At 44.1% G+C, this 21,535-nt stretch overlaps 2 protein-coding genes across 2 annotated transcripts in view; one reads left to right on the forward strand and one right to left on the reverse strand.

Moving 5' to 3' along the window:
- The first annotated feature begins 225 nt into the window (after positions 1-225).
- SOD1 (superoxide dismutase 1) lies at positions 226-4,842 on the forward strand. Its single transcript, XM_082754195.1, has 5 exons — positions 226-382; positions 1,050-1,143; positions 1,638-1,707; positions 3,434-3,548; positions 4,285-4,842. The coding sequence occupies exons 1-5, from the start codon at positions 308-310 to the stop codon at positions 4,393-4,395; spliced, it is 465 nt and encodes a 154-aa protein (XP_082610321.1). The 5' UTR covers positions 226-307; the 3' UTR covers positions 4,396-4,842.
- Positions 4,843-6,164: 1,322 nt separating this feature from the next.
- The window catches only part of SCAF4 (SR-related CTD associated factor 4), a 47,290-nt gene continuing 31,919 nt past the window's right edge, over positions 6,165-21,535 (reverse strand). The window contains exons 17-20 of the mRNA XM_082754188.1: positions 17,138-17,300; positions 16,912-16,992; positions 16,623-16,811; positions 6,165-8,884 (exon numbers count right to left, since the gene is read on the reverse strand). Coding sequence (XP_082610314.1) covers positions 8,043-8,884; positions 16,623-16,811; positions 16,912-16,992; positions 17,138-17,300 — 1,275 coding nt within the window. The 3' untranslated portion in view covers positions 6,165-8,042. The remainder of the gene's footprint in view (positions 8,885-16,622; positions 16,812-16,911; positions 16,993-17,137; positions 17,301-21,535) is intronic.

A 21,535-nucleotide genomic window follows, 5' to 3' on the forward strand; every position in this document is an offset into this window, starting at 1 on the left:
CCAACCGCCCGCCCGAGGCACCGCCATTACACAACACCGCGCGGCTGGGGTCAGCTCGCCCGCCCATTGGCCCCCGGCATGGCACCGCCGATTGGCTCCCGCGCAACAACTCCCTCCCTTCTCCCCCTGATTGATCGATCCTCGCCTTATGACTGCGCGAGGAGAGCGGAGGGCGCACTCTGATTGGCCGCGGCGCCGGCGGGCCACTCTATATAAGGTGGGCGGGAGAGAGGGGCCTGTCAGTCTGCGCTCGGTCGCAGCGGGTTCGTGGGGGCAGCGCCGCTCTGCGCCCGCCGCGTGCAGGAAGATGGCGACGCTGAAGGCCGTGTGCGTGATGAAGGGGGACGGCCCCGTGGAGGGCGTCATCCACTTCCAGCAGCAGGTCGGGGCTGGGGTTGGGGCCGGCGGCGGGCGGGAGGGACCCTGCCGGGTGGCGGTGCTGAGTCACGGCGGGGGGCGGGCGGCCAGGCCCGGCCCGGCCCTGCCCTCCCGTCCCCTCCTCTCCTCACCTCACAGCCGGGGGGGGCAGTTTGGGGGTGTGTGGGGGTGTGACCGTTGTGACCGTTAGTGCACGAGGCGCTGACCCGCCGAGCGAGGTGAGGCTGCCTGCGGGAGGAGGAGTGGCGCCGGGGTTGCTCGTGGTTGTGAACAGACGTGAGCAGCCTCAGGAATAACACCACAAATCCCTTACCTCCCTCTGCGGGGGTCTTTGGAAGCCGCCTGGACGTGGCAGTGGGCAGCCAGCAGTCGGTGGCCTTACTTGAGCAGGGGCTGGGCCATGTGACCTCCAGCAGTCCCTTCAACCTCGGTTGTTCTGGGGTTCCTCTTGCTTGGGGATAGCCACCCAGAACATTCCTACTAGCTAAATGCAGCATTTCACAGGGAATCTACCTTTGCTGGCATATGGGCTCAGTTTAGCAAGGTAATTACTTGTGTTGGTAGCCGAACGTAGTGGAGTTCTTACTGCTTTAGATAGTCTAGGAAGCCTCACCTGGTATGAGGCTCCTTGCTGTGGTCGTTTCAGCAGCTATAACCTCCTTCTCTTTCAGGGTAATGGACCAGTAAAAGTTACTGGAAGAATCAGTGGCTTGTCTGATGGAGATCATGGCTTCCATGTCCATGAATTTGGGGACAACACAAATGGTAAGACGTGCCTCCGGGCTTTTGAGGTACAGCTGAACTGTGCTCAGCTTTAAAGAGCTTCTTTTAGTGTTACACAACAACTGGCATTAAGTGTACTTAAACTTCAAGACTGCAAGTCTGATTTAAGAAATGGTGTTTCCTAAGGAATTGATTCTTATTAAATACCTCAAACATGTTGGGGCTAGTGTTCGGGATGTAGTATATTGAGCATTAACCTAAATACTTTGACAACCTAGTGTTAAGAAATGAGAGCATGTTCATCTGAGCCCAGAACACTCTGGAATGAATAATTTTAATTTAGTGGACTTGAAGTAATGTCTGACATTGTAATAGTTCCTTATATTCAAAGGATCAGTGGATCTGGCTGGAGAGTGGCAGTTTCATTAATGATCCTACTTCCTCGGGCTGTAGGAGTATTACCCTGGTACACTGCATAAGCAGCAGATTTAAGCTGGCTATTGCAACAAGTCTACTTTGGCTGCCTTCTGTTTCAGGATGTACCAGTGCAGGTGCTCACTTCAATCCTGAAGGCAAGAAGCACGGTGGACCAAAGGATACAGAGAGGTGAGTTTAAGGGGCCTGACCTCTTCCTGGGTAGCTGCTCGGTGCAGCAGCCATCTGAGTGTTGTGCTGGGGATCCAGGTTCATGACTAATGCTAGGAAATTACTAGGAGAAAGCTGGTACTTGCAGCAGGACTTCTGAGGTCAGTTAACAATGTTTGGTAGGGTGGTGTTTCAGAAACCTTAGCTCCCAGAGTGTGTGAAATGCAGCCTCTGGTGCATTCTTGGAGTTATTGTGGCCTGGGGGGAAGAAGAAGAAAAAAGGGCCCTTGGTGAGTGTTCCTTAGGATACGAGTGAAAAGGGAGAGGGTTCAGGATGTAGTCAGTGGTGCTCTGCTTCTGGTTTGGGGCTGGCTATTGACAACAGAGGCCCTGAACCGTCACTTGTTGAGCTGCACACAGGCTCTTTGTGTGCTATAGGGGGGTCATCAGTTCTGGACAAGTGCTGTGGCCAGCCTGCAGCGTTGGTCAGGCTTTTAAGCGCCTGCACCCAAGTCTGTATGTGCAGCTTCTGATTGATCAATTCATAGTGGAGCGAGTGGTTCAAGCAGGCTGCTGGCTGGCTGCCTGGCTGCAAGCAGGGTGAAATGATGTGCTTATGGGCTTCACAGGCAGGCGAATGCTCCAGTGCTAAAGGTCACAGCTGCATGAGCACTGTGGCTTCTGCTGGGCCTGCTTTGTCAGACCCTGCTTTCAGTGTAACTGCTGGCTGGGGAATTCTCTGTGAAGGTAAAAAGAACTAGGTCATGGCTCTGTCAGTCTGCAGCTGGGGCAGGTGGTAGTAAAATTTCCTGAAAGCTTAAATCAAACAAATTCCTAAAGGGAAAACTGCCCTTGTCCTCATTTTATAGGGCTGTGTTAAACACATGGAATTTGCACCCTGCTCTCCAAGAAGCTGGCAGTCAGCACGTGGCTGAGCTGGTCACCCTTTGTGCACAGAGCTTTGGAGGCTCTGCATCCATAGCGCCTTGCAGAACACCAGCTTCGAGTGAATGCTTTATTTGGGGTGGATGTGCAGGGAACGAGACACTGGAATGAGCAATAGGTCTGTGAGAACTGAGCTGGCTGAGGATTGGTTTTCCAAGCAAGATGCAGTGAACCAGCTCTGATTGGAGCTGCGTAGGAGAGCGTAGTGCTGTCTGTGGGAAAACACCAGCCAAAGCTGAGTGTCTCAATCACTCCTAGTGCTGGTTCGAACTCAGCCGGCACTTAATGCATCCCCTTTGACCTAGTACTTGACAGGCTGCTTTTACTAATCCTGTTTAAGCTTAAAGCCCGCGGCTGCTTGCAGAATAGCTGATTTGTGCTATACATTAAAAGTTAAGCATAGGAGCAGTGCTTTTACCCAGCCTTGTATGCGCAGGAAAGGTTTAGGAACTGAACTGAGATCTCCCTTCTGAGCAGACAGTCCCCTTCCATCAGCACGGAGGGGTTGGGAGCTGGAAAAGCTGCGTGTTGCTGGGCAATAACAGCACTGCCTCTAGAGCTGGTCAGCCTGCTGGTTTCAGGTCCTCCCTAGGACTGAATTCTAGTTTCTTTTGAACTGAAAGAGTTAAGGTAGTGGAAGTAATCAAGGTTCACTGGTGGTAAATGGAAACGTGTGCTCTGTGAGATAAGGTGGTAGAGTCGTGGAGTGTAGGAACCCTGGGCGTTGTACTGCCCAGGCCATCCATCCGTTAGGGCTCTGGGTTTAACCAGGGTTTCCACGAGGTTCTCTGCCTTTGTGTAGGCACGTGGGCGACCTCGGCAACGTGACTGCTAAAGGAGGAGTAGCAGAGGTGGAAATAGAAGATTCCGTCATCTCTCTGACTGGACCACACTGCATCATTGGGCGCACCATGGTGGTAAGTGTCCTGCCCCTAAAGAGCTCCAGGGCAGCACTACCAGTGAGTGGAGGCTTTGTGATGCTGGAGGCTGGTTCCCGGTGTGCTGTGTGACTTGTAGTGCGAAGCTTCTGATATGGGGAGTTCTCTGAAGCCTTGCCTGAAAATATTTTATGCATTAGTATGAACACTTTGTCACCATGAGATTATCTTGAGGATATTCCTCTCCAAGTTTGCTTCTGGTTGTGCGTGATTAAAGCAAACTGAGCTGAGGAAGGAGCTGGCAGTGAGGCCCAAATGCTGCCAGTGAAAGGCCTGGCCGTGGGCACTTCCCCTTGTGCTGTGTGCGTCTCCTGCACTGAGCAGGCTCGGTCTGATGACCGAGCACAGGAGATGGGCGGTGTAACAGCGCTGGGCTCTGCGCCTTCACCGCAGCCTTGTGCTGCGAGGGTGAGCCTGGGCTGCAAGTCCAAGTGTGTCCCTGGATCAATAATAACTTCCTGAATCCTGGGGTTTTGGTAGCTTCCAGTTCAAACAAACTCAGCTGAAGGTGATGAAGCATTCTGGGCAAGTCTAGTCTTAAACTTTCAGCACGAGTACCAATTTGGCATCCAGTGTTACAAACGGGGTGGGTGCTGGCTGTTGTGTAATGCCCTGCTGGTGGCTGGCAGTACTGCTTGTTGCCGCTTGTGTGCGCAGTGAAATGCCTGAACTCATGTTGCTGCGTAACTAACCAGCATCTCCCATTCTCTTCCAGGTCCACGCAAAAAGCGATGACCTGGGCAAAGGGGGAGATAACGAGAGCACGCTAACCGGGAATGCTGGGCCTCGCCTGGCCTGTGGTGTCATCGGAATAGCCAAGTGCTGAGTGTTGTGCCTGAAGTGCTCGAGCTGACAGTGAGAAATGGGCTGGTGTTCATTGTGGTCGCTGTACTTGCTCTTCCTCGTTCAAGCAACAGATTTCAGTTAATCTCATTACTACTCTGCATTCTTGAGTATCAGTTAAACTGGTGAAGACTGACTTAATTTTGTACCATGTATATTGCAATTAAAGTGATGTTGATGGAAAAGCTCTGTAGTCTCCTGCTAAAGCACCTGCTATAACCACTTTAAGAACAATCCTCGCTACCTGGAACAGCTCCTGCTGGGTGATGGGCGATAGTGTCACAGGCTGGGCACAACGCTTCTAGTGCATGGTGGGGCTGGGGAGATGCGGAGCCTTGGGAGCTCTGCCAGGGCTACCCACCAAAGAGCAGTGGGCGCAGTTTGCCATGTTGTACATTTCAAAGTTGCGTAATAAACTTGCTGGCAAATACACCTTGGTCTTGCTGTCTATTGAAAAAGCTACCAGCTGAGTTGGCAACAGGGAAACAACATGGAAGGAAGGCTTGGGCTTACTGACAGCAGCAGTTATTTGCGAGGCACCAACAGCATCCAGGAACCTGCTTTCGGGTTGCAGCCCTGGAAGTGCTGACCAGCTCAACTGGTATGTGAGTAGCAAAGAAGCTGCATTCCTGTAGAAGTACTCCACACCCTGTAGGAATAACCTGATACCCGGAGCCTATTACATACGTGCTATGTACCCAACTTTGCAAATATCTGAAGTGCTGGAGGAGCTGTAAGCATCAAATGGTCTGCCTCCAGCACACATCTGTGTCACTGTGTGGACCTCAGGGTGTGTGGGTTGGAGTGTTGGGGACAGAGGAGAAAGCCTCCCCTCAGTGAAAAAAGTCTGGCCGCATTGGTGAGGGCATCTCCTATGGAATAGGTCCTAATTGGAGAGCATACATGTAAGCCAGAAATCCTGTACTCAAATTCTTGGAGCTTTCCAGTGGTATGATCACCATGTAGTAGTGCCAGCTTTCAGATTTCCTCATATGCACCTCAGACACGGGTTGACAAGTCTTGTAACAGAAGATTATTAATTTTAATGAAGACTTGCATCAACATTCCTGTCACTTGTACATCAGTGAGGTTCATGGAAGTAGTTGGTTGTACTTCTAGAGACACCCAAATCCCAGTGTTAGCATGGTGCAGATGGAGCAGCTTTTTGTATAGCAACACCGTAAAAAAAAAAGCACTTCAACCTCACATTTGTTACAGCTGGTGAACAACTGTGTGCAGCCCCTACCCACCTGCACCTCCTCCCGGGGGCTCCCCTGAAGCTGCAGCAGAGGGGAGGTGGTGAATGCAGCTTTCAGCCTGCTGCTTAAGCACCAGAGGGCCCAGAAGGCTTTGAGTGCGCACGGGTGCCACCTCTTTGTGGCTGAGAAGCCCAGAGGAGGGCTGTGGGAGCGATACTGGGACTACCTATAAACACCCGTAACAGGCAGAGGCTCAGTGCTCAAGGCATTAATTGCCAACACTGTAATGTTCTTACTGGTGGAGGGTGCTTACGCTGAGCTGACTCATCCAAAAGCCAGAAATTGGGCAGCTAATGCAGGAGTAGGATGTGATACACTGGCGATGCCTCCCAGCAGGTTCACCGTACAATTGCTGCTTCCGAAGGCAGTCAGAAATCATCCTGCAAAGGACATTTAAGGCTCGTCCCAGGCGCTGTTCTCAGCTTCCTCACAAGGGAGGGAATGTGAGGTGGCACTTGTGTGAATTGTCACAGATCAGCCTTCCATCTGTCACTCGTCTTAAAATCTTTTAATAAAGTGTATTTAAAAAAAATCCTACCTCCTTACAGAGCGATGGCAGTTCTCACTAAGTGCCTTAAACATAGATGTCTGGCTGTGTATCAAAAAAGTTCCACTGGCCCAGCATGAAACAAACATTAAGGACACAACGTTTTAACACAGGGAAGTTGAGTTCACTACAAGTATGTAAACAGTTTTTTTTTTTTTCTCTCTTTATTCTGCTATTGCAAGAACATAAAAATATATGTCCTCTCCCCAATCCATAGCTCCACATTTGCTTTCCCTCCCCTCTCCCTCCCCCAGAAAAAAAAAAATTTCCTCTGCCGCAGAGCAGCTATGAAAAAGTACTGATGTAAGAAAGCAGCTGCCCTTCACGTAGGGAAAAATAACCCAACTTTAAAAGTAGAACACACCTATATCAAGGAGAAAAAAAAATATTAAATATGCACAGGATTCATACAATTTTTTTTCCTACTACACCCCTAGAGCACAACAAGCTGCAGCTGAACGCCTGGTGCGCCGCGAGCCGCGCGGCTCAGTGTGGGGCTGACCGGAGAGCGCGGTTCAGCGTGGGCTCGTCAGGGCTCTGGCTCTCCCCAGCACAATGTAGCGGGCTTTCCAAACTGTTTGCACCTGAAGGGCCAACCACGAAGAACGAGGATTCGCCCTCTTAAAAAATCTGACAAAATTATTTAGGTAATATGGCGAGAAGATGGTAAAAACTTACACAAACACAAGAATAAGCGTTCTTTTTTTTCCATCAGTCCAATAGGTACAACACGAGGTGAGTAAAAATTTTAAACCTACCTCTTGCAGGGTTACAGGAGGTAGACATCATTAACACAGACAACAGTAGCAGCCCCGAGTTGTGTGAACGAACAGGCAGCATTTTAAAATCCTTGAGCGACTCCCCGACCTTCTCCCAGCCCCACTTAAAAAAAATAGGTTAGCATTTCATATTGTGTTTTGGTGTCTTCCTTTGATTCCTCTCACCCCACTTTCCAAAAAGCATCAATGAATAAACAGTACAAAAGATGCTGAACTGGTGCGCTTCCTCACCCACCACACACAATAATTTCATAACATTACAAGCAGAGTAGACTAAGTATGTCTGAAGGTGTCCACTTTTTTTTTTTTTTTTAAAAAAAAGGCTAATTAGGGCAACATTTACCATAAAACCAGCTGGAGTGGGGGAAAAAGGAAAAAATAAAAATAAAAAAAAAATTGATTGCATTGCAAACACTAAACAGTTACCTCTTCAATTAACATTTTAAAACTAACTTTCACCTAGAATGGTCAAGTAGAGCATTAAAATGCAGCAATCTAAAAATCAAGATGACTGTTACAATTAAAAATTGCTTCTGTGAATAGCTACACAAACAGATGTATTTCTTTGAACAAATATAAACAAAAGTCTAATTTAGACTCCAGTACAGCATCAACAGTTCAAACTTTAAGATGTTGAACAATCCTTTTCCACTTCAGTGCAGTGTAGGAAGAATAGCACACGTTAAAGTTTGTTACGAAAATAGAGTTTATTAAAAACACATCCCTATTGTTTTGAGGAGCTTTCACCGTTACCTTTTCTTAAATTAAAAAAAAAATAGAAAGCACTTCTACTTCTGATTTGTAAACTTTTTAAAGTCAAAACTTTAAAAAAGTTACAGCAAAAATGGGTAATATTTTAATCATATCTTCAGTATTTTTGTGTTATGTTGTGGCTATTTTAAATAGAAGGGAAGCAATCAAATTGCTTACAATTCCCCACCAACTACTGAGGGGCTGTGATATAAGCAGAAGCAAATATAATACAGCAGACTGTACAACTCTAAAGCTCTACACTCCCACAAAGGTCACCGACAAATTCCAGTCTCTAGCGAGGAGCCTCGGCAACTGAGCCCATATCCTTTTCGGCTTGTTCCACGGATGAGGTAGCCTCGGATGTTAACGCGTCGTCAGGTTTTACACCTGAAGGTTCAGACTCTCCTTTGGGAAGTTCTGAAACAATGTCTGCGTCCTCCATTTTGCCACTATGGGACTCGTGGTTTTTGTCGCCGTCTGCCCTGTCTGTCATCTCGCCTTTCTCCTTGCCTCGGTTCTCCTCCTTGTCTCTGCGGGACTCCCTGTCTCTAGAATCTCTCTCTCTGTCTCGGTGTCCGCTGGACCGCCTATTTCTGTCCTCCAAGTCCCTGTGCCTATCGCGCTCGGGGCTTCTTCTTCCCCACTCTCTCCGCTCCCGATTACCGAGGCGCTCGTGGTCTCTGTCGTCGTTGCGGTTCCCGTAGCGCTCGCGATCGTTCTCTACCCGATTCCCAAAAGATCTCCTTCCAAACCTCTCCTGGTCTCTGTTGGGAGTGAACGTCTGCCTGTCGTTCCTGAACTGCCTCCCGTCTCGATTATCCTCGGGCCCGCCCGGCCCTCCGCTGCCCGGCATCCCCCCGGGCCTGACGAAGTGGCCCGGCGGAGGGAAGGGGGTTTTCATCCCGTGGGGAGGAGGCATCCCGAAGCCCCCCGGCCCCGGCGGGGGCCCTCTGTGCATCATGTGGGGCGGCATGTGGCGCGGCGGCATCAGGGGGAAGCGCTGCAGGGGCGGCGGGGGCATCCCCGGCGGGCGCTGGAGCGGGATCAAACCCGGCCGCGCGCCCAGGAGGCCGGTGGATGGAGTCTGCAGCCCAACAACGGGGGCGGGCGGGGGCGGCGCGACGCCTTGGGTGCCTGGAAGAGAGGAACAGACGCACGAGTTAGAAGAACAGCGGGGGGAAACAGCGCTTTCATCCGTTCAACATGCTCAAAAGTTCTCAAGAAATGAGGAACACAGAAGTTGTGTGTGGGGAGGGCAGCGGGCAAAGCGTCTTGGGCTGGTTTGCATACCGTAAAGAGCACGCCGTCTAAACCAGGAATTTCTTTTGTGCTATGAATAATTACTGTTGGAATGGGTAGCAACTATTCACCTATCCTTGGGGCCTCCCATTGTGACGAAGCCATCGCTGCTCTGCAGGTCAGAGCTCTTCCTCACCACCAGCCCAGCGCTCGTGTTGACTGCCGACCCAACACCTTCCCAATAGGTTCCTAAATACAGCCGCATCATCTCCTTTTGCTATCTTTGAAACTTCTCTATCTTAAACACCATCTAAGTCATCTTTGGCTAAAATTTCTGAAATTTGAACTGGGCCATCAACAAGCTCTCCGAGGCGCAGAACAGGCAGCAGGTACCAGCGGGCGATGAAAGCAGAGCTCCGGCCAGGACAGGGCTGGGGAAGGAGCAGGAAATGGCACTGCAAAATTTACCAGTCCAGAGAAAATGCATAAAACAAACTAAGGTTAGTTTTAGTAGAGTGTACCTTGCAATGTAAAACTAAACAGAAATGCAACAGGTAATTTCTGTATTATTTGTTTTTAAATACAGTTTTGTATCTGTTGTAGTGCATATCCAATGCCAACTATTTTCCACTCTTGCTCCTGGCGTACTGGAGTCTTGGCTTTAGCATGGTCTTCAGAAGAGGAAACCCAGGAGCTCCCCAAACATGCCACTTTCAGAAAGCTCAGCCCAAAGCCTGCTGACATCAGCACAAGGAGCAGTGACTGAAAACAGGAGTGCTGAGCTCCAGCTGAGTACTTCACACCTCTGTGTGTGCCAGCTCCTCTCACGTGGCTCCAAAACTTTGTTTAAATAAGTAATGCTGCTGCCTCATGTCCTCTGTGGTTTTTACACCGGATCTACCAGGTCTGGGCCCTTCTGCTCACTAGCATTTTACCTGAAAACAAGCTTCGTGTATCTAAGAAACCACAGCTATATATACCATATATATACACATACATACACATATACATATTTAAAGCAAACTCCAAAATTAAAGAGGTCATTAACAGTTGCCAGACTAAGTAAAAATCTCTCCTGCTCCATCTTGCTTTCCTTTTTAAAATATGTTAAGACTATGCTGTTTTGTTTGCATGTCTTAATAAAAATGAAGTTAAGAACACAGGTTACATGAAGGTTTTTAACTCCTGCCCTTGGGTAGAACTACGATGTCAAATAGGTATGTAAGGTAATATTGAAATTAAATGCCCAGCAGTGTCACACCGAAAACTGCACTTGGAGCGCAATCAGAGAATCAGTAGGGTTGGAAGAGACCTCCAAGACCATCTGGTCCAACCATCCCCCTTCCACCAGTGTCACCCACTAAACCATGTCCCTAAGCACCAGGTCCAGCCTTTCCTTGAAACGGAGCGGCCGTGCCACTTTGCAGATCCCCCACGCCCCAACCAGCCACCCCAGCTTCCCTCTTCCCGTAACTAATTTATTTAGCATTTCTATCCCAGCTACGAGCAAGCCTTCTGAAGAGCTACTGCCCGGTCATCACGCTGCTTCTTACCCTAAGAACATCTCTTAACAGAAACCTTTTTATCTCAGTGCTCTTCATACTCAAAGGAAATTATGTTTTGTGATCAGTAAACTCAGGTAGCAAAGATGTGAACATTCATTCCTCCAGTCCACGGTATCATCTTACCTTCCCCTCCAAGCAGTCACTTTAAGACACGGATTGATATATCTTACTCTTTGAAAGAAATGATCCATCAGCAACAGCTTGTTTTGTTTTTTTTTGAGGGCTTTTGTTTCTAGAATGAGCAGCCCTCCCCCCTCGTGTTCATAATCAGGCTGTAAGTCACCTCGCTTCAACTCCTCCCATGATTTACTACTACAAAGCTGGCAAGAGAAGCATACAGCCAGTGACACCCAGAGACTTTATTTTGCTGAATTCTGAGGTTTGAGGATATTTTAAAGTAAATCCATCCGTGGAATTTAAAAAATAAGGCAGAAAGGAGTAACTGAGACCTAATGAGCTGAAGAGGATAAGCATATGTTTTCGCTCTCTAGCTGCAGAGTAGGTAAGGTTTATGACAGCATGGATGTGAGACAAGTGATAAAAGTTTGTTTAATTAAACAAATATCAGTCATTTAATTTCTTAGTTGTACTTCTACATAAAATCATGCATGGAAGCAGCATAATGGTATCTGGAAAGCCATTCTCTTTCAATCTGGTTTGCATCATTAAGGCAGCTGAACGCTTTTTGTTTTGAGTAAGCCCCCCAAATTCTCAGGCTGGAGTACAACCTAGAAAGTACTACTAGTGTCCCTACTGTGCTAACAAATTAGGCACTAATTAAAAATTTACTCCAAAAGAGTTTTCCAGAAATACATCCAAATTTACTGAACATGGTCAGTAAAATTAGTGGTACATATCATGTGCAGCACCTGGGAATATTTAAAGCTCTTTGTTGCTCTCTGTAGGGAAAAACAGCATGCAAAATGTAAATAGCTTGCCAAACTAAAAAGAAATAGCACAGCTCTTAGAGAAGCAATTAAGTGATTCAATGACCATCTCATACCTGTGCAAATGAGCGATGGAATTTATCTGCCCCGGCCTGTATTTCATTAACTTGTTCAGAATTTTAGGCTTTTTGTAGCTAACCTTGGCACCTTGCTTATGGGTATGAATCTTGAGCCAGCCCTCTCACCAGCTGCGCATTCTGCACAAGCTGGCCAAGCCATGGATTTTTATTACAAGACCTGGCTTTTACTGCTGGTGACATAAAATCCTCAGAGCTTATACCTAGTATGTTAATTCTGTTTAAACGTGTAAAAACAGACTGCTTTCACAGCTTCTTGTTACTTGTGACTTTTACCAGTGATGCGTAACAGAAGATCCTCAGAACTTGCCAAGAGTTTAGTATGAAGAACTCACACCAGGATGACCCCATCACCAACCACCTGAGTGTTTCCAGAGATGTAAGAACAATCACACAGCATCAAGTTTCGTGCTTTCTCTTTACTCATAAAGCATAGCCCGAAACGCTACAGCTGTCCTGAAGAAGTGTCTTCTATCCAGAGAGATCCCAGTAGCTGTCTTTAACCATTTTGATAAACTATGTAAAAAGCCAGATTTCCATGCCACTGTAATCCAGTTTCTGACCATCTTCTCTTCTGGCTGGACAAAGCCCACGTCGCTTTTGTGATAATTATCAGTGTTAAAAATGCTAACGCAAGACAGAAGTGCAACGTTTGACTTCTTTGGTTTTGAACTGAACTCTGCTCAGTAAGTGGTAACAGTGTCTTATAATTGTTCAATTACTTCTCTGTTGTGTTGTTAAAAGAAAGCAGGTGGAGGTGTTTTCTGTATCTAACATACTAATCCAACTTCAAATATACCTCCTTCTGCAAATGGGACAGAAGTACATATGAGAACACAAAGTCAAAAGCCTGGGGACCTACGAGAGGTTTACACAATGACACTGATGCTCACGTTCTGCAGCATTCAACATGTCACACTGGATTCTCCAGTAGGGAAAATTCTGCATGTTTAAACTAAATCATTAAGTACTATCTGTAAATTCTTGGAAAAGGTAACAAACACAATGTAAAGTCTTGTGTCTTTTTCTGGTGTTTCATAAGGAATCCTTCAGAACATGTCAAGAATGTAAAGAAGCCTAAGCTTTAAGAGCCTAAATACCAATTCACAGTTTAAGTAACTTGCCTTAAGTACCAACAGTTTTCACCGTCGTCAACGCCCACCACTGAAGCCAGTAGGAACTTGCTCCTATTCACGTAAGATGCTTCAACAAGGATGCAAGAGTCAAACTTGCGTGTGGATAGTGTTGGTTGCTGGTATTTGATTTCTAAAATTCCTTCTTTATACAACATAAATTGATCCAGGTCAAGGGATTCATCAAGGCAAAACTGAATTCCATGAATGGTGCTTGAGAATTCACGTTCCCTTACCTCTGAATTCCCATTCAGTATTATGAAAGCAACATTCACATATATGGAATTAGCAAATGTGCAGTGTTATGCTTTTCAAATGAGCTATCGTAAGTCGGAAATGTATTAGGTTAGTCACGGTTCATATCCTGTATTAACAGAAGCTCCTTCTCCAATTTTCCCCATACACAGTTTATAATAGTTTAATACTCAGATGAGCTCAGAAAATTGTACACTGTCTTTTATAATTTAATACATATTACAAGAAGACCATGTAGCTACTGAAGAGCAATCCAGCAAGTGAGCAAAGAAGAGTAATTCAGCATGCATTAACAGGAAATGAATACCAAGCTCATTAAGAACTATGGTATATTATTCTTTGATAATATGTAATTATCATTGTAGAAATTTTGGTGAAAAGAGCACTAGACCAGAACCTACAAACTGCAATGTGGTGTGTTTAATCAAGATAATAGACCACAGAATCTGAATATTTGAAACACAGCATCTGCAACAGAAATTTATTACTGGTCCAAATTACAGCATTTGCTCAACACTAAGAACAAGCTGGTGAATCAAAAATGATTTAAAAGTCTGTCACTTTCTGCAGTATGTACACATAAAAGGAGTCTAAAATATCTGCTGAGCAGAAGATTTAAAAATGACATGAGCACACACTCACAAAAACGGTTACAATCTGGATAATCTTGTCCAAGTTAAGAACAAGAAGCTGTAACAACAGTGAATATGACCAAGGATACAACTAAGGCAAAACAACCTGAAGGTGGTTTTTAGAAATAAGCACAAAAAAATTAGACGTAATGTCCACAAGAAATCACTTCTCTGAAGCACAAACACGTCTTTGTTGGAAGTGATGAAAGAATTACATTGGAGGAACGAATGAAATTAGTGGAGGTGAAACAATGCAGAACATATGAAATCTTACAATCATCAAGTTAGAATTACTTTGTAACACGTCTTCCACATAAAAACTGAACAGATAAGCTTAATTTTGAAATTACAAAGATTAGAAAAGAGCTCCTCCGTTTGTACAGATTACATAAGGTATTCTCAAGCAAGATTATTAAATTTGGCTTTTTCAGAGTCTCTTCAAAGCAATCTTCATTCCTTGCCTTCAGCTTGCTGCAGTAAGTTCTTCTATCCTGCCCAAATACCCGAAGAACGTTTCTTCATTCTTCTTGTTAAACTACTCAAGCCCCTTCATCCCTACTTCCCCAAGCAGAGTCCTCATGCCATACTTCACGATGCTGTCACACAAATCTTTCTTCCACCTTCTTATCTCAGCTTGGACAGCCCCATCATGGGCACAATAAGGAGCAGTTTAAGAGGACTTTGTGAGAAACCTGTCACACCATCAGTCATATACTGAAATGGCTAAACCATGTACTTGTAAATACAAGTTCATTTCAGCTGAAGCATTTGATTTCCCTCGCCCTGTACTTGCCCATGGCTAACTGAGGGTGACGTCGCAGCTATTCACGTACTTTGTCCAGTTCATTCACCTCTGACCTGTACAAGACTGTGCACTAAGGCTACATTTAAACAGTCAGGCCTGCAACTCCTTCTGGGCTCCAGGACATGGGATGCAGACATAGACTGCATCTCCCATCCGCACAGGTGGTGAAACCCTGGCACACTCCATTTCCCACACTTAGATTTCCCCAGGAGTGAGACCCGACGCACAGAATGAGAAGGGAGGAATGACGATGCAGCCTGGCCAGCTCCCGAATGCAGATGGTGGGGAGGTTAAGACTTCAAGGGACACTGCTTTGCAATCTAGATCAGCATGCATGGTGGTAAACATCACCTCTGTCATGTTTTTCTTCCCATTTAAGGAGAGACCACATCTGAACTCTCGCACGCAGAGTTAAGCTCAGTTGTTGAGTGAATCAAGGTGGTTTTAGAAAAAATGTTTCACTTGTGTTAACTTATTGAAAAGCCTTGCAAGAAAAGAGACTGATAATAATCTTTTACTTTTAATCATATAAAATGATTTGTTTTTTTCCAGTTTTCTTGTATCATACACCTTGTGGTGAATAGTTCCCCTTAACTCTGAGATGTCAGGATGGAAGGATTTTACCCAACTCCCTGATTTAGTATCTTCTTGAAGTAAGACAAATAAATGCATTTTATGTTGATGAGTAAACACACAGATCTCTTCGCTATTCAAGTCTATGTTGTCAGCTCACATTAAGACAGACTTGCAATCCCATAAAAAGAAAAAATTCTCCTATCTGCTTGTTGATGAGACTGAACATTGAGAGCAGCCACTCTGACCCCATGGGCAGCTTTATCCTCTTTAACTACTTGGTAAACAGACCAGTAAAAGTAAAGGTAGATTCTCAATTTTCAGATCTAGCAAATTCAGCTTCCTTGAGTTTGTAAGAAAGCTGTTGTCTGAATAGCTAACGTGAGTATTTCATTTATGTCACTCCCATCTTCATTTTATAAAATCTTTCTTCTGTGTATAGCAATACATGCAGCAAACTGCAGAGTAACTTAATAGGTTTTGAAAGCTTGGAATAAAACACTAGTTATGCCATACAAGACAAGGTACTATGAAATTCCAAGACATCTGGTTAATACTGTATTACAAATACTAAAAATGCCATTCAGTCATTAAGACAAGAATGTCTTAAATATATGGTCCAATAATCCTTATCGCTACTGAATTCTCTCAACCTATGGTGTCACCACAGGATTATATTTATTTATTTATTTAAAACTTTTCTCTACTTGTTAAATATCCAAGATACTCCAAAACAATTAGGTGCTGGTCTTGGATGTCTGCTTTGATAGATTTTAAGACTGATTTTCAGAGGCAATTTGTTTTTTAAAAAATCCCTTTAAAAGGGATTTTGTTTTTCTAACATTAAGCAACGAAAAATCAGTAGTCAACAACTGAAAAATGGAGGCATCAAATCCAACAGCACAGTTCAGCTCTCAGGGAGACAAATCCTTCTTTGTTTTGCAGTATACAATGAACATTGCTGGACAGAAACACACTTAAAAGTATGTTTTCCATTTGCTTGTCAGGCTCTTTTTCAGAGGTGTGAAATACCATAAATATAAATCTCAGTAGGAAACGTCTTTTGAGTGTATTCTTGACACTGACGCATGAAAGGATGCATTTGTAAGGTAGCATATAGGTAAAAAAGGTTTCAGAACCTGTAATACCGCAGGACTAAGTAATAGCTTTTTTAAAAAACATTTTATTAAGATAATTCATTCAATACATAAACAAGTATACTGTATTTTCATAGATTAAAAAAATACACTAAAATAAATACTGTTGCTCTGTAAGATATATTTACAGAAACCTCTATACATGTAATAGTTGAGGAGTGTAAAACAGTTCATATGCCATACAGATGTTTTGTTGTAAACTACTTTTCTATATGGTATAAGACTCAATTTATTAAAGCAGACAGCATGTCATTCTGTCCTGAATTTGTAACTTAAATGTTACGGCTTTTTTGTTTCTTCAGAAAACAAATCTTGAATAATAGAAGTTCTACTGCTTCTTCCATGCAAAATCAAACCTCTAAAATTATTTAAAGGCCAAAAAGAAGGATAGATTTTTTTTTTTTTTAAATAGAAAAATGTTTTACTTTCCCACAAACTAAGTCAGCAGCAAAATCAAAATTTGAAGAATATATACAAAAGTGAACTTACCAAGAAGCGGAATAGCTTGGGTGACAGGAGCAGGTACATTAGTAGGTGCTACGGGAGGTGGAACAGTCCCATACATTTTGGAACTATCACTAGTTTCAGCATTTCCTCTGGATCCAGAAACCACTGTTGGGATGGGATTTCCTACAGATGCATCTTTTGTAGTGTCTTCATTGACTCCAGCTGCTGTAGCTAAGGAACAAGGCATTGGCATATTAAAAAAATATATCAGCTTCTCTGCTTGCATGACACTGTCCTTCCACTGCCGCTTGCTCAAGATTTAAACACTTACAGTTTGGGATGTTTACTGCTGGAGTGTGAGGAACAGATACTGGAGGAGTTATAGGTGGTGGTGGTCCAGGAGGAAGGAAGCCTATAAAAGAAAGTACATACTAACAGTGAGCATCACTTTACCAAGTTGTAAAGTGATGTTGTGTTGTTTATATGGCAGATACTGTTACTTGCTATGTGGCTAAAAAATGGACTTTATTACTTGGTAAATATATAGATATATATACCTGGAGGTAAATGCATTGGGTTAAAACCAGGTCGTAAAAATGGAGGTGGTGGTGGCGGTGGCACGCCAGGAGCAAATCCAGGAGGCGGGATTCCTAAAGGCGCTGTGAAAGCAGGAGGTTGGAGCGCGCCAACCACAGGAGGACCTGATGGATGCGGTGGAACCTAAGGGAAAAAGGAGAAAAAGCATGTTACCTCAAGACTGAATCAGTTATTTGCTGTTCAGATATGGACTACTTTTCTCTGTATTCAGTTCATTAAAACAAAACAATTTAAACTACCTTAAATTGCTTCACAACAAGGCGATATAATTAGCAGTCAAAGCATTCTTGCAACTTAAAATGTCAACATTGATCTTGTTTGCCTCTGTTCTTGAAGAAAAAATGATTCTCTGTGGTAAACTGTTATTAATGCATGATGGTAATTCATCTGAATATACCCCTTACACAGTAGCTGGAATTCATTTCAGCATTCGGTATGATGCCCTATTACACTACAAATCTGAAGCAATTAAAAGCTTTCTTTTTTCTCCTGAGTTTGTATGTTAGCGTGGTTTGTTTCAAAGCAACTGCAACAAACAAAAAAAAAAAGCTTAATCAAAATGTTTTGCATTTAAAATTTGTTTACTAAAGTGAAGGAGAGCTGTGTAGTCAAGTGACCATAACTCACTCATCTGCATGACCATCAAACCTTCAGACCCCTCATATCTTTTTTTCTTTTTGAATAGTTATTTCTGAAGTAAAGAAGGAAAAGCCTTTCCTATCTTACCCCCAGAACCGAAAGAAATGAACTAAGCAAAATGTTCTCCTCAAACCTGCAGATGTTTAAAGCAGCTAGACACCTGATATCACTTCAGATTTCTGTTTCAGCTTCTCTACCAATGGCTAGTGAGCTGAGGCATGTTACAGCTTGTACCATTAGTATTTCAAAATCAATTAAATATAAGAAATAGGTTCAAATTCCTTGATTATTAGGCTTTAATATAGGACTGCATCTTTTAATGTTAAATTAATTATTTATCTTTGGTTTATGACAACATGCTGATTAAACCCTAGCCTGAAGTTAAACTAAATTAACAGGATCTGAGACACTCCTGGGCATGGAAGGAGAAACTGCCGGTCAGGTAACAATGTGAGAAGCTGACAAAAGTTACAGGTGGCACCATGAGAGACGGCTGGTTTGATTCTGTGTGTGCTTTAGGGAGCGTTATGTGAACAGCCGCCAAACCTCCAGATAACCAGACAGGAGCACTGGGGATCTTCTGAGGACTAGGACCTCGCAAGGCCAACTTTGAAGAGTTAAGCATAACCCAGGAATACTGTGTGTGGCTGAGATTACCTAGGTGAACATTAACTTTGAGTAATCCTAGAGCTGTTTCCATTAAATCCCAGCTAAAGCTTTAGAAAAAGTGCTCTGAAAACAGTAACCTAATAGTCCTGGTAGGTCCTTTTGTTTGCAGACACTCCTGCAAAGAAAAACAACTTGAAGGAAGTTAGACAAAGATATAACTGTTGACTGCACAAATGTTCTGTGAAACTAGTGTGTACGCAGTGTGTACAATTGAGCAAGGGTATCAAGAACGTAAGAGGTCTAAAACTGGGGGAACTTATGAAGTGTTGGCAGCCCTGGGGTAGTTAAAAGCTGAGAAAACCACGTATGAAGCATGTATATGCAGTGGCTTCAGAAGAGATGAGGAATAGTAAAACATTGTGACTTAACAAGAATAGAAGTAACAAACGAAGGTGACTCAGATACATGGTAGAGGATATTCATATCTAATTATCAATACATAACTGCTGTACCTTTTCCCCCCCCAAATTAACCCTCCAACATATGATTGTAAGTACCAAGGTAAAACCTTTCCTTTAAACAAAAAAAAAAAACACACGTGGGCAGTAAAAATTCATGCAAAAATGTCATAAAATCTAATTTAAAATATAGTTTAAAGTTTCTCTGTTTTTTTAAAGAGATGGAACCAATGGCTAATAAATGCTGACAGATAACAAAAAAAAAAACAACAGAGAAGCGGTGAACAGTTTCACAACAATAGCTGGTGGACTGGAAAAAACAAAGTAACAGAAACATCATTCTACAATTCTCAGATTGAGAATTGAAGGATTATCATTGGCCCAGTGACCTGAAGAAGCACAGTCTACATCCATGCTCCAAGACAACTAAATACATATTTAAGAGCACCTGAAGTCTCCATTGGAAAGGCTGGAAAGGAGCCTACTGGTTTCAGTATGAAGAGCATAGAATGGACACTGGATCAATGCACAGCTACTATATCCAGTTATACGAAGGAGCATGAGGGGTTTGGTAATATATCAGTAAATTCAGGATACATACACATCTCAGATCGTGGTTTCTGGCTGAAGCCCCATCAAACAAACAAACAAAAAAATCAGACTTCGGGTTGGACTGGGAAACACAGAGGAAGGGTAGCCACAGCAAATCCCTGAACTTAAATTTGTAACACTAGCAAAGCCTCAAGCATTCTTCGTTGTGAAAGAACTGCAGTTTTGGTAGGGCACCACCAAGCTTTGCTAGGGAAATGGACCATCAAGTTGCCCATAAGCTTGTCGGTGAATGTGTAACACAACTGACATCACAAGTGCCATTAACTGAAAATGAGTCCCAGCAATCAAAAGGTTGGCTTAAGTCATATTGCAGTGTCCAAGATCAAGTTAAAAATAAACACAGACCTCAGAGCGGACCACTGAGGTGGATCACTCAGACCTGCAGAGTGGGACCAGATTCAGCAATGGCTGAGAGGTCTGAATCTACAGGCGAGAAGAGCTCACTCCAGTGGCACAACACAACAACAATATTCCACCTGTCTTGCCAACAACCCAGGGCCATGCAGATGAAAACAATGCCGTGCATGCCATCAGGCCAAAGAACCAGACTTACCTATGAGGGCTGTCACTGCTAAAGGGGCATTATCCATTTTAACCACCTTACTACTGGGTAGGTTAATGGGTCCCAGTGGTACTGGCTATGACAGGAGGCCAGGCTGCAGGCAGTTACACCCCGATAGGCGACGTTAAGCAGAGCAGGCCTCCTGTGTGTGCAGCCCGTGCACTGTAGGCCTGTTTGGGCTCTACCAAAGAAAGGAACGATGCAGATCTTTCTGATCCTAACCTTTCAGTGGGACAATGTCAGGGTTGCAGGCAGATCACAGAGCTTATGGACAGTGCCCTAAGTGATGGCTGGATTTGTCAGGTGGTTAGTGGGGTGCTTTGTAAACAGCAGCCACGCTTCCCAGTCTGAAGGAAGCATCTTACAGGGAAAAGGACCTTGCAAAGTCAATAATGCCTAAGTAACCATACCCAGGAATAGCATGTAGGAACCATGTTATTTAGGTAAAGGTATCAAACAGCAGATCTGGTTATGGATGCTGCATAGCTGGGGTCAACGTGGGAAAACTCATTAGGCTACAGTTGTTTACTTGTGAGGATGCTGGAATGGAGAAAGAAGAACAACCATAACAAAAAGAGGGTAAAGAAGTGAGAAAACGGAGAGTAAGGTATGGGAATGATGCAGTCAGAGTTGTTTGGTTGTATCTGTCAGGCAGCCCTATGCTTGATCATCCCAGCCCAACGCAAGACAATGCATATGATATGTTCCTGACCAGATAAGCAGGTTTGGTACATATCACATGAATCAAACATATCACACGTACCAAACCTGCTTATCTGGTCAGAGGAAGCAGGGTGGACAGGGTGTTTTCCCTGCCTGAAAGGGGAGCAGATGGACAGGCTGTGTGCACTGGTATCCCTGTACTGATGCCCGTTTCCAGGCTGGACAGAATCAGCAGCTACCCAGCTCCTCTAACAGCCTCCGCACACCTTACAGTCCTGAAGACGTTACTTTTACCACTAGCACCATCACCATCATCGCAGCTGAACTTAATTTGCAAGTTTTAAGAACTATTTACAAATTAATAAACTGTTTCAGTTTTATGACACCCCAGAGCAGACAGAAGAACTGATCGAGTGTAACACAGCCTAAAAAAAGTTCATGGCAAAACCAAAGATATAGGCCAAACATGATAAACCAGAGATAAAGGCCAGTTCTCTGATCCTGGCCTGAACTTGTACAAGTGCAAGTGTCTTTGCCATGGTAATAAAAACACTGAAGTTGGCGAGGCTGAGGCAAACTATCACCACATTCATATTCTGAAACTGGTTGATTTTTTCTTTACGCTTTCTTTTCCAGCATGAATTTAAAGGAAAATAAAAGTGCTAATATTTGATAGTTAATTCTAATTAAAGCTAATTACAGCTAACTGCTATTAAAGCTCTCTGAAATTTGAGATTTGACTCCAATGTTCATTTCCTTAAAATGCCTTAGAGCATTTCATGAATTCTGTGCCAAAATAACACTGAATTCAACTT

This window comes from Aythya marila (assembly GCF_965140915.1).
Source record: "Aythya marila genome assembly, chromosome: 1".
Lineage (NCBI taxonomy): Eukaryota > Metazoa > Chordata > Aves > Anseriformes > Anatidae > Aythya > Aythya marila.